The 16,915-nt window shown below is 27.2% G+C and overlaps 1 protein-coding gene across 1 annotated transcript; it reads right to left on the bottom strand.

The window, feature by feature from the left end:
- Positions 1–13,652: 13,652 nt before the first annotated feature.
- On the bottom strand, positions 13,653–15,724 carry LOC105635594 (AAA-ATPase At5g57480). Its single transcript, XM_012218674.4, has one exon. The coding sequence runs from the start codon at positions 15,555–15,557 to the stop codon at positions 13,992–13,994; it is 1,566 nt and encodes a 521-aa protein (XP_012074064.1). The 5' UTR covers positions 15,558–15,724; the 3' UTR covers positions 13,653–13,991.
- Between the last annotated feature and the right edge of the window lie 1,191 nt (positions 15,725–16,915).

A 16,915-nucleotide genomic window follows, 5' to 3' on the forward strand; every position in this document is an offset into this window, starting at 1 on the left:
AAAAGCCCAACCCAAGACATTTTTTTCTTTTTTATGCAATAGTTTTTCAGCCAATAAAGACAAAAAAAAGAAAGGTTAATTGTGAAGTTTTTAAAGGATATTTTGGTCATTTTGAAACCTACACTAATGAAAACTTAGTACCTATTTCTCCTTTCTATATAGTAAAAATACATAATTTCATCCTTTATTTTTCAAAAAAATATTTTATGGCATTTCAAATTTTATATCCCACAAGTTATAAAGTATAGTAATATTATACATTTTTTCATACTAGCAAGTTGCAACGACAATAAAGTTTTCAACATTTTACACTGATATATTAGTGGTATAATTTTTATAATAATTACTTTTTACTATTTTCAATCATCTAATAAGTGTTTGATCAATTTAATTTTATAATTAGAAGTATTCAATAACATCATTTTATAAATTAAAGTGTTTAATAAGTATACTTTGTATAAGTCGAAGTATTTAATAAGTTAAAGTAAAATTTGATGAAGCTACCAGATCTTTTGTGAAAATCATCTATTGTCGGATTATATATGCATTTATTACTAGATTATACCTTGGTGTGTGAGATACAATCATAGTTATTTTATTGTTTTATTTTCCTTTTCTTCAAAGTATTATTAGGAAGGAAAATTCAAATATAGATATTATCAAGTCACACGTTGATTTATTATTAAGTTATGCTTAGTATATATAATTATTTTTAAATGTTTAGATGTTGTTGTCCCAAATTCAAGGTCAATTTAAATTTTTATTTATTTATTTATTATGAAAATTAGGGATGAGATATATTCCTTTATAAAACTATGAAAATTTTGGAAAATTTTATTCTTTTTTGCCAAAACTTAAAAGCCCATCATCCAATAAAATCAAATTACATTCCGTTTTTTGAATGTTGAAATTACATTAGTGTAATTTCTATAGCAATGAAATTTTGTAAAGTTAATTTAATTTTTAAAGAAGTAAAATTGACCAACTACCCCACCCTTATCTGCTAAAAGAAAATAAGGAAGAAAGTAATAAACTTCTAACATTTCAAAACTTTACGTCTCAAATACCAACCAAAAAAAGAAAATTCATATTTTGGTAAAATAGGAAAAAAACTTTTTAAGTTTCATAAAACATCTGAGGCATACCATAATTGATGGAGCCAAAGTTAGATAGGAACTCTGGGACTTTCAAGTATTTCAAAGTTCTCAATAGAAGGGTTGGAATCACATAAACACATAGTCTTAGTAACTAAGTACATATATGATCTGTTTTGTTTTGATTTATCAAAGATAAATGTTTAAACTCACAAAAGCCAGAGAAATTCTTTGGTAGACTCAATCTACTACGTCAGCTATAGATCCAATGAAATAAAGCCACGTCAGCTATTTGTTTTTTTCTAGCTTATTCTATGTTAATTCTTTCAAGTCTTCCATTTGGTTAGAGATAGGAAACCTAGTTGCCTTGGTTTAAGAGCCATCGATGTGGAACGGAGAAAAAACAAATACTTGATGTGGCTTTGCAACATTAAGTGGGTGTATAGCTGATGTAGTATAATAAGTCTATTTAAAATCTTCTCCAAAAATCAATATATATATATATATACATTGTAAACAACAAGAAAATTAATTTATCATTTAAACTTAATGATTAATTGCGACATACTATTAACTTAATTAAAAAAGTTGTATCAAATCATTTTTTTATATTTAACATAAAATTTAAATTAAAATTAAAATAAGGACAATTTGTTAATATTAACTAAAACACTCTAGAGAATTCAACAAATTACAAGTAACTTGTATTCACAATGAAAGAACTCTCCTACCTTTTCTTTTTAACTTATTTATAAATAAAAAAAAATGTTATACTTCGTTTGTTTCCGTAAAATAACTTGCTGAAAAATATTTTCTATAAAAAAAATTTTCTTTGAAAAATATTTTTTAATATGATTTATTTTTCGTTATTTGGTTGTAATATTGAACATTAGTTAAAAATATTAAAGTCTTTATCTCATAAGACCATAAAAAATATTAATAATAATAGACATTTTATAATTTAAAAATTTTATTGTTAAATATGATAAGAATGCAAAAAACAAATGTAAATTATGAAAGCCGCCTGTGGTAGCGGCCGGTGGTGGTAGCCAGTGGTAAATGATGACTGATGGTAGTGACTATGATGATTAGTAAATTAAAAAAAATATGAATTTATAAGGTCTTTCAATGTCCGAAAAATGTTTTACTCTCTCAAAAATGAGTTAATTTTTCTTTGACCAGGGAAACATTTTCCGTTGACTTACTTTCATGAACGCTCCAAACAATGAAAAATTGTGAAAAATATTTTCATGCAAGTTATTTCACGAAAACAAATGGAGCTTTAATTGCTTTAACACAACACAATTAACAAAAGCAACTAGGGTGTGCAAATCATCTGCTAAATCGAGTCAACCCAGTTGATTTGATTCAGTCAACCTGTTCAAGATCAAAAGAAATTCGGTTTGTCAATTTAGTTGGTCAGAATCAAAATTATTATTTGATTCAAATTAGTTATACATGAATTAGTCGGTTAGGATTAAAAGTCAATTGATTAAATAAAAACCGTCTGAACCGACAGGTTCAGTTCAAATGACATCTCGATTCAGTTCAATTTTATTCCCTAAAAATTTTGATTTTATATTTTTGTAACCTAATTTGAACTGAACTGACTGTTTGTTCACTCCTACAAGCAACTAAAGCTAACTTGATAAGCATAAAATGGGTTAGAAATGTATTGTTAGTGATAAAAAATTACATGTCGATTAGTTCAGTTAATTTAATTTCTTGTCGAGAAAACTAAATAGTTGAGTTTTAATATTTTTAAAATCAAACCGAATTGATTAAAATTAACCGAATAACCAAATCCAATGCTAACTTCTAAACGGTGAGCAATGAATCTTGAGATAAGTCAACTTAAGGTTATAACATAGAGCTCATTTTATTATTATTATTTTTTCATTCATAATCCTAATCTTAATAAGCTTTTGGGATGCTAATATGTCTAACCAAAATTAGACTATCTATATTACTGAAGGTAATTTTAGAGTGATTTTGCAGCAAAATAAAAAATAATTTAAAACTATGAAGTATATAAAAATTAATCCGTTGTACCACTTAATTAAAAGACAATATAAAAAAAAAAAAAAAAAAAAGTCTAAAATTGAAAATAACATTCGTAATTCTTAAGAGGTTGTAGAACTTTGAATGGAGCAAAGCAAAAGGCACTAAGGTCCAAGATGCCAATTGATACTGTCATAAATTGAAGGTTTGGTTCATTGTTTCAAATGATGGCCTAAGGATCCATTAATCTTTGAAAGCTTTACATGTAATTAAATAAACAAAACTGAAGGCTATTTGACCTAATATTCTATAATTAATTAAGCTTTTGATGGTTGATAAGTAGCATCTGATTCTTGTTACTGCTGCTGACTGAATTTAATTTATAATCATAGTGGAAATACAGTTCAACAATAAAGATGAGTGGGAAAAAAAATTTAATAAGTTATTGATTTAACATTCAGAACTTTATGAGATAAATTACCCTCTAGAAAGTGTAATCTCGTCAAATTTTAATTTTAAAATTTCGGAATTTATTAGATTGAATTACATTGTACTTATGTTGTATACTATTATTTTGATATTTTGAAATTAAATTAATTATTTTATACTCTTTATTAGTTAAATAAATGCTTAAACAATTGTAATTTTAATAAAGTAATCAAATTTAAACATATGAGAATGGAGTATATTTTGTAAGGAAAATTTCAACTATGTGATTATTATTATTTTTTATTTATTTATTTTTAGTATTAGGTAAGGGAATTGAAATCTGAATCTATTGTTATGTTGTATATGCACTTACTACTGAAAATTTGATTATGTTCGGAGATATAGAAGTAAGATAACCCTTTTTGTTAGAAATTTGGTTGGAGAAGTTGTTTCTCTCCCTCCAATCCATTACATTATATCTAGGATTTATCAAGAGTATTTGTCATTGTTTACATTCCAAAATGGAAAAATTATACAGTAGAACCGTGATTTCATGTAGGACATTTCATGTAGGATTGATGGTAGTGCCTTTAGAAATCCAGGCAAAGCGTTGCAAGAGGGATTCTTCAGTTCCAAACTTTCTTTGTTTCATTGGTTTTAAATGATGGACAAAGAATCCAACAATTATATACATAAAATCAAAACTGAAGGCTATTAGTTTATACCTTTCGATGGTTGATAGGTTCACACAATCAATCGAACTTGTAAAATAGCATCTGATTCTTATTTCTCTAACTTGACTAAATCTTTAGCTCTGCTGACTGAATTTGTTTGGCTTAATTTAAAGATAGAAGAGTTGTGCGAAGTAAACTGCATTTTCAAGTGAATTTTACTTATAAAATTAGGTATTTAAAAATTATAGTTATCACTGTTGGAAAAGTTTTATTTGAATATCAACTCAATCCGAATATAGAGATACGTGTATTAGAAAATACCGTGACACTGCACTTCAAAAATTAGAAACTCAACAAATAAAGATGAGAAAATAAAAGGAAATTTAAGTGCAATATCCTAAAATTTTAATTTCAAAATTTAAATCAAATGAAAATATCTATAATATAACTCTATTTAGCAAGCTTTTTAAGTGGCATTTAGTGTTTTAACAAAATTCAAAACAGTATCTTTAGTATTAATAATATCTAATGGCATAAGTTTACACTAATATTTAAAGTTTGAGGAAACAAAGTATGAAATGTTACTTTCTTTAACGTCTAATGAAATATTAATAAAATAACCAGCAACTAGTAGGGTAACTAATAGATATTAAAACAATTAATTTTATTACATATGACCTATATATTAATCTAAATGGATTTTTTTAAAAAAATAAATAGATTAATTATAATAGTTGAAATACTTGTTTAAATTCCTATTGGGAGCTCTTTCTCCTTATGAGTCTAACGCGATACAAGGAGAATTAAGTTTAGCTCAATAGGTTGTGGTATAAACTTAAAAAAAATATATCTGTTTAAATATTTAATATAGAAATTAACAGTTAATTATAGTATTTAAAAAATATTATCATTATATATATTCATAATAACATTAGAGTACGCTATATGATGTATAAAAGTCCTTCATTTGATAGACAATTACAAAGGTTATTATAAAAAAAAATAATTATTTAAATACATAGATTTACAGACCTTGTAAATATTTTGAGACAAAAAAGGCAAAAGAGCAAACAAAATGAGACAGCAGAAGTAGATAATATTTAAAAAAATGTAACTAAAAAAATTTATATTTTATTAATTTAATTTTTATGCTTTGGGATCAAAGTAACAATATTAATTTTATTTAAGAGTTAAATATTAATTTGTGCAATATTAATTGGTAACCAATGAAAGTTTTTAAAATTTTTATAAGATGACTTAACGATTTAAAAAAAGGATGAAAATGTCTTTTTCTTATTTTTTATTTCCGATTCTTTCCTTATTTACAATTGATAGTGATATTGTTATAAAGAGTCAAAATTGAGATAAGAGCAACACAAATGTCAAAATAGGATAAAATTGTAAAAGCTGACCAAGTTCTAATATTTTTATATATTAGGCTTTTTAAAAATTTTTTATTTTTTTATTTATATTGGTTAAAATCCTAGTGGCAAAGAGGAAGAATTCAAACCCAGAAATTAAATTCTTGTTTTATAAGATAAACAACAAAAGTGTATGCACCTACCCTTTATACCCAATCAAATCAAAGTGATTTTTATAGTTGAAATCAAAGTATTTTTAATTTTTCATCATGAAAAAAAAAACAATAATAATTTTTAAAAAAATCTTTATTAATTGATCTGACACATGATTAAACTTATATATCGAATATAAGCAAGTTTTATTTTTATTTTATATTATTTATGTTACCTCATAGGTTATATATATATATATATATATATAAAAAGCTGAAATAAAGAAAAATTCACATTTCTAATATCAAAATGCTGTTCAGCCAAAATGAATCTTGGCTACTAAGAAGAGAAGCTCCATTAACCAGTCTAACACTGCTATTATCAAATTATTGACAACAATTAAACTATATCAGTCAACAACATAAATATATTGTCTTTAATAGAAAATTATGATTTTACCTTTGTATTTTGCTATAACATATAATATTGCCCTTTTATTTTTAGAAATATGTAACTTTATCCTTATTTTTTATCTTTATTACATTGTTATATCATTCTGTCAATTTTATTTTATTTTTTTTTACTTTTCTATCACTAAATTACTATTTTGTTCATGTATTTTGCTAAAATTAACTAACTTGTCTGTATTTAATGTGAACATACAATGTAATAAAAAAAGACAGAATAATATAACAATGTAATGGAGATAAAAGATTATGATATATCTATATATTTTAAAAAATGCAGAGACAAAAAAAGTAATGTATTTTGGTAAAATATAAGAATTTTTTCCTTTTTTAAATTACCATCAAATATTTTCATATCATTTAGTATGAAACTATTCTTATTTTAAGATTCGTAATTATTTTTCTCCAAAAATATTTTTTTAAAAAAATTAAATTTTCTATCATACAAAGATCGTTCATTAAATCAAATCAACTGTATCTTATCAATTGAGTGTTGCTCGTGTACAGTCAATAACGTGCTTTGACAGAGCATATAGATTGTTGCCCGTCCATCATGGGCATATTCTATCAACAGTACATCATATAGCACTAAACATTTTGTGCTTCAACAGGCAAAATTCAATTACTAAAGATGTACATTTTCCTTTTCTACAAAGATTTGATATAGTTTAAAGAATCGGCTAAATATATAAATTCAACTCTCAACTTTGCAATTTTAATTTTATGACACTCTGAAATTTGTGAATAATCTATCATACACTTAAATTTATAAATTTTGGTAACATTACACACATTTCTATATTAATAGCAATAGTTTTTAGAATTTTTTATTTTATATACTCCCTCCATCCCATTTTATTTGCATAGTTTAACAAAACACGCATATTAAAAATCCAGTCAATAAAAATTATGTTGTCTTTCTTTCCCCTTAATAACTCATTAAAATACTAAAAATCATTCATAACAATTATAAAGGTTATTATGAGAAAAAGAATTATTACATGTCTAAATTTAAAAACATTGCAAACATTTTGAGATATCCAAAAAAGGAATAACAAGCAAACAAAATGGGACGGAGGGAGTACAAAATATTAATTTTGATGTGTAGTTAGCATGACTTTTGAAACAATAATTTTCACATTTTTAATTATGTAATAAGTATTTAATCGATTTAATTTTGCAACTTCAAATGTATAATAAAATAATTTTGCAAGGTTGAAGCGTTCAGTAGGTGTAATTTTATAAGTTAAAGTGTTTAATAAGTCAAAGTATAAGTTGAGGGTACCACAAAATTAAAATAACAAAATTTAGAGGTGAATTTATATATTCAACCAATAATTTTTTTGAAATGTGTATGATTAATATGGAAAAATACCTATTGTTTCGTGTAAGATGATTAAAAAAATATTCTAACCATGAATGCTTCATTTTTTTTTTTCTTTTGACAACATATTATAAAAATATATAGGAAATTAAACTAAGGAGTGTTGAGATAAGTGGTTTGACACTCTTATCTTTTAATTAAAGTTGAGGGTTCCGTCTTCATAGATAAAGCAAATATTTGCTAAAAGCGATTTATGGACCTGTTCAGCAAAATTAGTTGTTTTGGTAATTGTTACATGTTTCAATATCTTTTTTATAAAATACTAAAAGCTAAACGTTATAGGGGTTAATTTTTTATAAAACATTACCTTAACCTTTAAAAGCTAATTCAAATGTTATGTTACTAAACACTATAAGAAATAGTATTTAGCGTTGTGAATAATAGCAACTTAAAAAACTGTTTCTGAACATAACCTACCTCTCTGTCTTGATAATAAGAACAATAATTGAAAAACCATTTTTCCATTGGTTGGAGAGGTTTGTAGTTAGAGTCATAGAATAGGTTCTCATTTGACTTTATGATTTATTTATCTATTTTGGAATGAATGGTTATAATAATAATAATATTTTTATCCAATAATCAAAATTTCTATGCTCCAATCCAATCTAAAATCTTAGAATCAAAATCAATGGAAAAGAAACGAGGTAAAACACTACTAGAAATAGGTAGTCCTAGTCCAAGATCCTATCACTAAATTAAGAAGATTTCACCAAAGCCATAACCATTGAATTTTATTCTCTAGTTCATGGAAGTGGTACGGCAAAGGCAAAGCTAAGTAGTCAATTTGAGTGGGACATGTAAATGCTTCAATGGGGAACCATAAGAATATAAGAGGTCTTGTATTTATCACCAATAAAAGCAAAGTCTTTTAATTATTTTGGGTTCTTAGCATGCATGGATTGTGATGTGTGAGTGTGGAAGTTGAGCTATCTCAATTTTCAATTATTTCCCTCTTGAAATGATACCAATATAGTTATGGGTGAGACTCACATAATTAGAGTTGTAGATATATGTAGTACACTATTTTTATCTTTAAACCTTTTTTTTTTTTTTTATTCATAAGGGGTTAAATGAGTTAAATAATTTCTGCAAATAAAAAAGAGAGTTAAAATGATATTATTGGTTAAATGGTGAGCGAACTTTGGTTAAAATTCGAAAATCAAATCAATTTAATTTATTTTAATTCGATTTGATTCAATTTTTCAATGATCGGTTTTGAATGAAAAAAATTTAGATTCATTTGATTCAATTGGATTTTTATTAAGCCTATAAAATAAATTCAAATTTGATCAAAACTATTTAAAATCAAATTGAAACAATCAAAATCAAACATTTTTAATTCGATTTTATCTTATACATAATTCAAGTTTGTTTCTTTATAGGAAAAAATTGTGACTCGTCTTTGATTTATTAGTTCAGTTCGATATAAAATAGAAAAAATATTTGTCTATCCCGAGTCTATGCCCCTTACTTATGGATCAAACTAATGAAATTAAAAATTCTTTAAAAGCTGTTCCTACTTTATCCTTTATTTTCTAAATGTATAATCAGGAAAACCATTGTTTCAATAAAAAATTATAGTGTCCTTGCTTTGGGTAATGGATCCGATCTGGATAAGTTTTTCCCATAAAACAGAACCAATGCAATGCATACTACTAATTGGTTATAAAAAAGACAAAGAAGAAAACTTTTATTTTAATAATTCTTATAGATAAGTAAATAATTTTAGTGATGGAGAAACTTAAATTAATCTAAGACATTTCACTTCTAAGTCTAGTAAAGTGAGTAAAATAACCAACTAAAATGCATGATTGCCTTCTTTTTGAAGAAATTTAAAAATAACTTAATTACATGAAAAGAATGTTAACTAGGGAAAACAAACACAATTATGTTTAACACTCTACTACCTATGCAACTCCAAAGAACCCTAACCCACCTCTAGTCATTAGACCCTTGTTAAATCAATTAAATCTTGAGTCAAATTGTGTTGTAAAATCACTAAATCAACTACGTGACATATCAATACAATTTGAAAATGATGTATATAATAAATCACTAAATTTATAATTACTTTTTCTTCTAAAATCAAAGGGCAAACAACAATTTCATTTCATCAAAGAATAAACACCAAAAACACTAGATATTTAAGTTCGAGCTCCGAGAAATGAATTTTGCTAAAATGACAAAAAATCTGTACGCTTTACAACTCGTGGGATTACACCTTCTAATTATGAAAAAAAATACTAAATATTTACATATCAACAACATATATATATATATATATATATATATATATATATATATATAATATTAGAAAAGTTAAGAGATAGGAAGGCCGTCTCCCTTACTGTTTTAGAGAAAAAGAAAGTGCATAATTGTTGAAGAATCGCATTCTAGGAGATACAAGATCCAAATATGGGACTATCGATATTTGGTCCACATTTACAAATTAATGCAACCCATCTCAACTACAAATTTTCTCTCATAATAATTCATATCATCCTTCCTACATTCTCCAACTACATAGATCTTTGACTAAAATAGTCGAAAGAGGTTAAGGATGCTTATGGGTATATTTAATTACGTTATATTGTGTTTCATTACAGCTTATCAGACAGAACATGATACAACGATATCCTTTGTTAAAATATGTTTATGGAAATTATATTTCATCCTTGTGTGATTTTAGAACATTTTTTATATCCAATTATTATATTTAGAAATATTATTAACTTGATTGATTTGGATATCAAATACCTATAATTTTTAAGAGCAAAGATAAATAAGATTTATAATTAAAGAAGTAAATTATTGTGTAAATATATTAAGGGGAAGAAATAGTTAAAGATGTGGCTGAAGTTTGTTGATTTTGGATTTCAACCAAGAATTTGAGCATATTCGGCAAAATTAGTTGTTTTATAGTTGTTTTACTAGCGTTTAGTTGATTGAGTAACTTTTCAAAAAATGCTAAAAATTAAATATTACGGGAGTTAATCTTTTATAAGAGACTAACTTAATCTCTAAAAACTAATTCAAACACTATATTACCGAATATTATAAAAAATAACATTTAACTTTTTGACAAGTCAAAATGCTAAAAGTTACTTAAAAAATTGAAAGCTAACTTCAAGTGACTTTGCCGATTACCATACCATGATAATTGAATTACTTTACCAAAAAAGTTAAAAAGTGGATTAGCTTCCATTATATTGTAGTAAAAAAATTAACATATAAAAATTAACATTAGGTATAAAAATGACTTTCAAATTTTAATAATAAAAATAATAAAATATAACCGAATTCTTCAATTATGTTCAAATTAATATTTAATCTCCCTATAGTTAAGAAATAACTATAATGTTTATAATTTATACTTTCATTTTACTATTAGGTCATTTCTTTCAAAAAGTGAGTTATACAGTTGATTAGAGACTTTTTAAACGGAATGTGCTATTTTTTGGATAGAAAGAGCTCACCTTTTAGATAAAAGGACTCAATAGCGAGACAAAGCACAATGTAAGAACGTTATAATTATTTCTCAAATATAAAAAGGATTAAGTGTTAATTTGAATGTAATTTAAAAATACACAAGTGTTATTTTACCCTAATAAAGATTACAAAATGAATACTTTACAACCCAATATGAAGAGAAAAGAAAAAGTTTATTTATGTTATATTATTTTGGTAGAGAAAAGAAGAGGCATGTTTTATTTCAATGGGAAAAGAGGTATAGGTTGTCAGTTGTCAGTTGTTTGTGAGGAGAGTGGGCCAAGATCTAGGCTAGGGCTTGACAGCCAAATAGCTTTCCAACTCACTCAGTATCAAAATCAAACAACATAAAAATGGTCTCTCTTTTCCTCATTGTATGAGAAGACTTTCTAACTTACTTTTTGCTCCTCAATTATCCATCTTTTCCCCAACATGAAATCTTGGCCTTGTTCACTTGCTTCCCTTTTCCATTCCCAAACTACCCTTTCTAATCCTATCCATAAAACCTTCCATTCATCTCACCATTCCTTTTTTTTTTTTTTTTTTTTTTTTGCCCTTTTCCAAAAAAAAAAAAAAAAAAAAAAAAAAAAGAAAGAAAGGGTCTTGTTCAACTATTTCAAATAATTGCTAGTGGTTTACTTGCATTTAACAAGTGGAGCAATTTATTTAGCAAGTTTCCTCTTGTCATAATTTTAAATTTTCTTATTTATTTAGTTATTTTTCTTGTTAATATCAACCTCTAGCTACACTTTTTAACAAATTTTCATTACCTATTATTGCAGTTCTCTAGTTAAGTACAATGAATTTATTAATTCGTCTTACGATTTAAATAAATTTAAATTTACATTATACTATAAACATTGTTGTTTTTTGTAATTTGAAAGCAGTTTACTTTCAATAAATTGATTTGTATATTAAACACATTCAAATTACACTTCTTAAGAAATAATTTTCTTGCAAATGTATATTTCTGGGAAGCATACTTCTTAAGAAATAGACCATTTTGAACTACACAGACCTAAATTTAGGAAATTGGCTCAATTTGATTTGATCAAACCTAGAAATGTAGAGTGGATGAGTTCGATTTTGAATCAAACTAAACCGATAAAACTAAACATCAAATTATATTTTTAAAATTGTATAATATACATAATTTAATCAAAAACCAAATCAAATGGATAAGTTGGAATTGAATTATAGGTAATTTTGACTTATTTTCTATTATTAAACCAAAAATTGAAGATCAAAATTACCTAAAATCACAAACTAAACCTATTAAAGCCAAAAAAACTAAATAGTTGATTCGGTTTGATTTTTCGATTTTAACATCCCAAATCGACCGGCGAACTGATTTGGTATATGTAACTCATGAAGCCAACACTTGAGTTTCCCACTTGCTTCACTTTGGAAATAAATAGTTTTTACTTGAAGCCAATAATTGGAAAATGACAAAACAAAAGTACCAATTGGTGCAAAACAGTTTAAAAAAACTCAGACAAGTTATGAGACTTTTTCCAATGCTTGTAAAAGACGTTAGTTATGATATGTGTTTCCTCTGTTTTTGATTTATATTACCTCAATTATTAATGTTCCCTTTCAACTGTTTTTTCCAATATACATATGGAAAATTTCTTAATATTTAACACCTTTTGAATCATCAAAATCTGAATTTCATTAATTACAATAGCTTCTTTTTATTATTAGAAAAATAAAATTTTGTTTTATTATTAGCTCGATTGTAAGGTTAGCTTATTCTTTAAATTATTGATTAAAATTTAATTCTTCAAATTAAATTATAAATGATAATTTTTTCTTTATTTATAAATCTCTTATTTTCAAAGTTAGTATCTTCATTATTATTATTATTATTATTATGGGGACTGAAAATTTTTTTTACTTATTGAAAACCCAATAATCCAAAATAATATATAAGTGAAAATAAACCAAAATAATATATAAGTGAAAAGATCAATAAAACCGCCGAAAAATTAACTTTTGACGATCGGTTCATTTTTCTTACTTTAATCAAAGACCCATTAACCAAAATCTAATTATCAACAAACTAATCATTTCAATTGGTGTAAAAATTGTTGTTTTTATGAAAAAAATTATAATAACAAAACTATTGGATAGAAATAGAACGTCCCATGTGCATTATATATATATATATATATATATATATATAATTACAAAAAGGCTGACACATTACTATTACAATTGTCAAATATTCTACCTAATGCCTGGCCTCGAGAAGTCGCATGTTTTTGGAACTTCTTTTAGCCATCACGTTTTACTTCTTTTCTTTCCCATCTTATGTCACCTATGTAATCCATTACTACTCCACAACAAGGCCTTAATGGAAGTCATTAGGACCCTCAAATCATCTAATCCTATAGGGTTAAAATAGGAAAAAGAAGATACAACAATGAAAAATCCATTTATATCCCTAAATTATACAATTAGTGCGTAACTGCAAAATTAACATGAAAATTAGGACACTGGCTCAATAGGATATTGTTGGGGTAGTAGCATCGTTAGGTCATTCTATAGAGCCCCTAAAGTAGCATTTAAGAAAATCCCACATGGCCAACCACACCACATGCAAATAAGCTTATCTGTTGATCATATAATGCTCCTTACATTATTTTAACTAACATTAGATAAATAATAATATATATATTATATGATAATATTAATATTAAACATTAAGAAAATTTGAAGACCTAATGTTATCCATTACAGTTTGACTTCACTTCCCTCCAAGCTTGCATCCCCCAACACCAACACCACCACCACCACCACCAAAATTTTCAAGATTCAATACTCCCCCAAGTCCCCAAGAACCAATCTTTCTTTTTGCATCTTTATCTTTCAACACAAAAAAAAGATTTAATTAAGAGGAAAAAAAAAGAGCTATAGAAAACCCTCAATTTCTTTAATTACTTTATCTTCTCTTCATCATCTTCTCCTTTCTTGCAATTCTCTTGCTCATAATCAGAACCTTCTTTAGGACTCTCTAAAGCTCTTTTCTCTTGCTCTTCCTCTTCAAAATCATTCAAATTATTATTTTCCCTAATCCCATTTCCATTCTTGACTTTCCTTTCTGCTTTTTCCTTCAAAATTCCTACCAATTCCCTAACAGCCCTGTTCTTGTCCCTCCTATTCTTGATCAAAACTTCACTGACATCAGCTGGGGTCATTTCAGCTCCATCAATTACCTGTTCCAACTCCTTCAAAACCCCGTCTTCCAAATCACTTTCTTCCACTCCCAAATAATTTTTCAACAAAATTTTCAACGCAGGAAATGAACAGTAACTCATATAAATATGCATGTCCATTCTTCCACTTCTAAGCAATGCAGGGTCAAGTTTCTCAATGTGGTTTGTTGTAAACACAAAAATCCTTTCACTTCCACAACATGACCATAACCCATCAGTAAAATTCAATAACCCAGATAAAGTTATTGAATTTCCACCATCTTCACCTCCACCAGCACCGCCACCTCCAGCACCACCACCACCAGATCTTAATTCTGACTCGTAATAACTTCTGCCCATGGACCCACCATTATTGTTATTTATTTTCTTTCTGTTACTCAAATTAATAGAACAATCAATATCCTCAATAACAATTATAGATTTAGAAATAGTTTTCATCAAAAGTTTTCTAAGCTCAGAATTAGTATGCACTTCAGTTAATTCAAGATCATAAATATCATAACCAAGAAAATTAGCCATGGCAGCAATCATACTTGATTTTCCAGTACCAGGTGGTCCATATAGCAAATACCCTCTCTTCCATGCTCTTCCTGTCTTTTGATAAAAACCTTGCCCATTTGCAAAATCTTTCAAATCTTCCATAATTTCTTCTTTCTTCAATGGGTCCAAAGCCAAAGTCTCAAAAGTACTTGGATGCTTGAAAGGAACAGATTCCCATGGATGTCCTCTTGAATCCAAAGACCCACCTCTTGAATTTGTATACAATAACCGATCCTGATTTCTTCTTCGAATATCATTTGCCTTTTCCATAATGTAATCGAGATATGAATCAAGAACCAAAGATTTGTCCTTTTTCTTGATTCGAAGTGTAAACCCTCTTTTCTCTTCTGGTAATGGCCGCCATGAAAATGTTTGCGCTTGTCGTTGAGTTACTACATGCTCCCAATGAACAGTAACGCCGTTAAATGTATCGAAAATGGAGTCATTATTCGTCAACCCAAAAGTAATGGCGCTCGAGTTCAGAGCTCTGGTCAGAGATAACCGGCTACCGGAGATTGAAAGAGAGGAGCTTAAATAAAGTTGAACGGCGTTATAAAGCTCGTTTGTGTTGACGCCGTCTATTTCTGTTATATCAAAGTAACAATAAGACGAGAAAGTACTAAAGATTCGGTTAAAGAGTTTTAGAGCGGCAAAACGAAGCTCTGGAGGAAATAAAACATGAAGAAGACTCTGGAAGAAAGCCAATACACCAAGAAGAGAGGCTAAAGAAGTCCAATACTCTTTCATTTGGGCGGTTTTGGCTTTAATTGGTGGTGGCGGCGGCGGGGACGGTGGACGCGGTGGAGGAAACAAGAGAGAAATGGGTAGGTAATGAATTTTGAGAGAATTGGCAAATGGGTAATGCTTAATTTATTGAGAAAGTGAGAAACCGATGGATTTATAGAATTGGAAAGTAAAAAAAAATATTATAAAATGAAAAAGAATAAATAGAACTACAACAAAGAGAGGGAGAGAGAGAGAGAGAGGAGAAAAAGACAAAAAGAGGTTTTGGAGTTTTGAGTTGGAGATCAGAAATGGGGCCTAGAGAGAGGAGAAGTGATTTACAGGAGGTTTTGTTGGACTTATTTTCTGTACCCTATTATGGATGATTTGAATTAAGCTATTTTTCAAATAAATAATAAAATTTTCTTATAGGAGTGAGTATTTCCTCCTTCGATTTAAATCAAACCAAACCAAATATAATTGGAAAAGATTAAAATTTGATCAGATGCAAACTGAAATCAAAATTGAATAGCGTGCAAAACCAAATCGAATCAAATGTATTTGATCCAGTTTGGTTTTAGTTATTTTTGGATAGATTATTATTTTTGAATTCAATATAACAAAATTGAACTAAAAAGATTTTGAAGTTCAATTTTTCAATTAAAATGAAAATCAATTATATAAAATACTTTTTTTCACTTTCGAAGATGAGATACGATGGCATGAATTCTTTCTCGCTTGTCTGCATGAGTAAATTTATATTCAAATCTCTTTTTTAACTTTAAAAAAACTATTTTTAAACTCTTTGAGACGAAAAGAGCACTCAATCGAAACGAACGAATCAACTCAAATTCGATTCAGTAATGTGGTCAGCTTTACTGACATAAAATAAAACTGGGGGACGGTGATTTTTCAAGATCTAGAAAGGAGATAATGAATGAGTGAGGTTAAAAAACAGGCCTTGCCAATTACTGCTAAGGACAGCAGAGCTGCAGCTGTAAGCAAGGAGAAAAGAGAAAGCACAGAAAATAATAATTAGTGGAATTAAAATTTGGAAAAGAGAAAGGAAATTTATTAGGGGGAAGGAAAATTTTCCTTTCCTTTTGTTGTGGAGATTTGTGCATGTGAGATGCCAGGAATTAAATCCAAACAAAATCATTTCATTTACCAACTTACTATTATACTTAAAAAACACAAAACGATTTTTTTATTTAATTTAATGAATTATAAACAGAAAAAGAATTAATAATAGAAAGTGAGCATGAAGAAGGAGGAAGGTTTTGTGGGCCCCACTTGACTTTTTTTCGCCCCACGTATCAAACTTATCCATCTATGTGTATTGTTATTATTATTATTATTATTATTATTATTATTATTATTAG

Source organism: Jatropha curcas, chromosome 8 (assembly GCF_041381405.1).
Source record: "Jatropha curcas cultivar XTBG-Jc1 chromosome 8, XTBG_Jcur_1.0, whole genome shotgun sequence".
In the NCBI taxonomy this organism is placed as follows: domain Eukaryota; kingdom Viridiplantae; phylum Streptophyta; class Magnoliopsida; order Malpighiales; family Euphorbiaceae; genus Jatropha; species Jatropha curcas.

Bases quoted from the DNA above. Each gene is read 5' to 3' on its own strand.
- LOC105635594 (XM_012218674.4), bottom strand. From the start codon at position 15,557: ATGAAAGAGTATTGGACTTCTTTAGCCTCTCTTCTTGGTGTATTGGCT.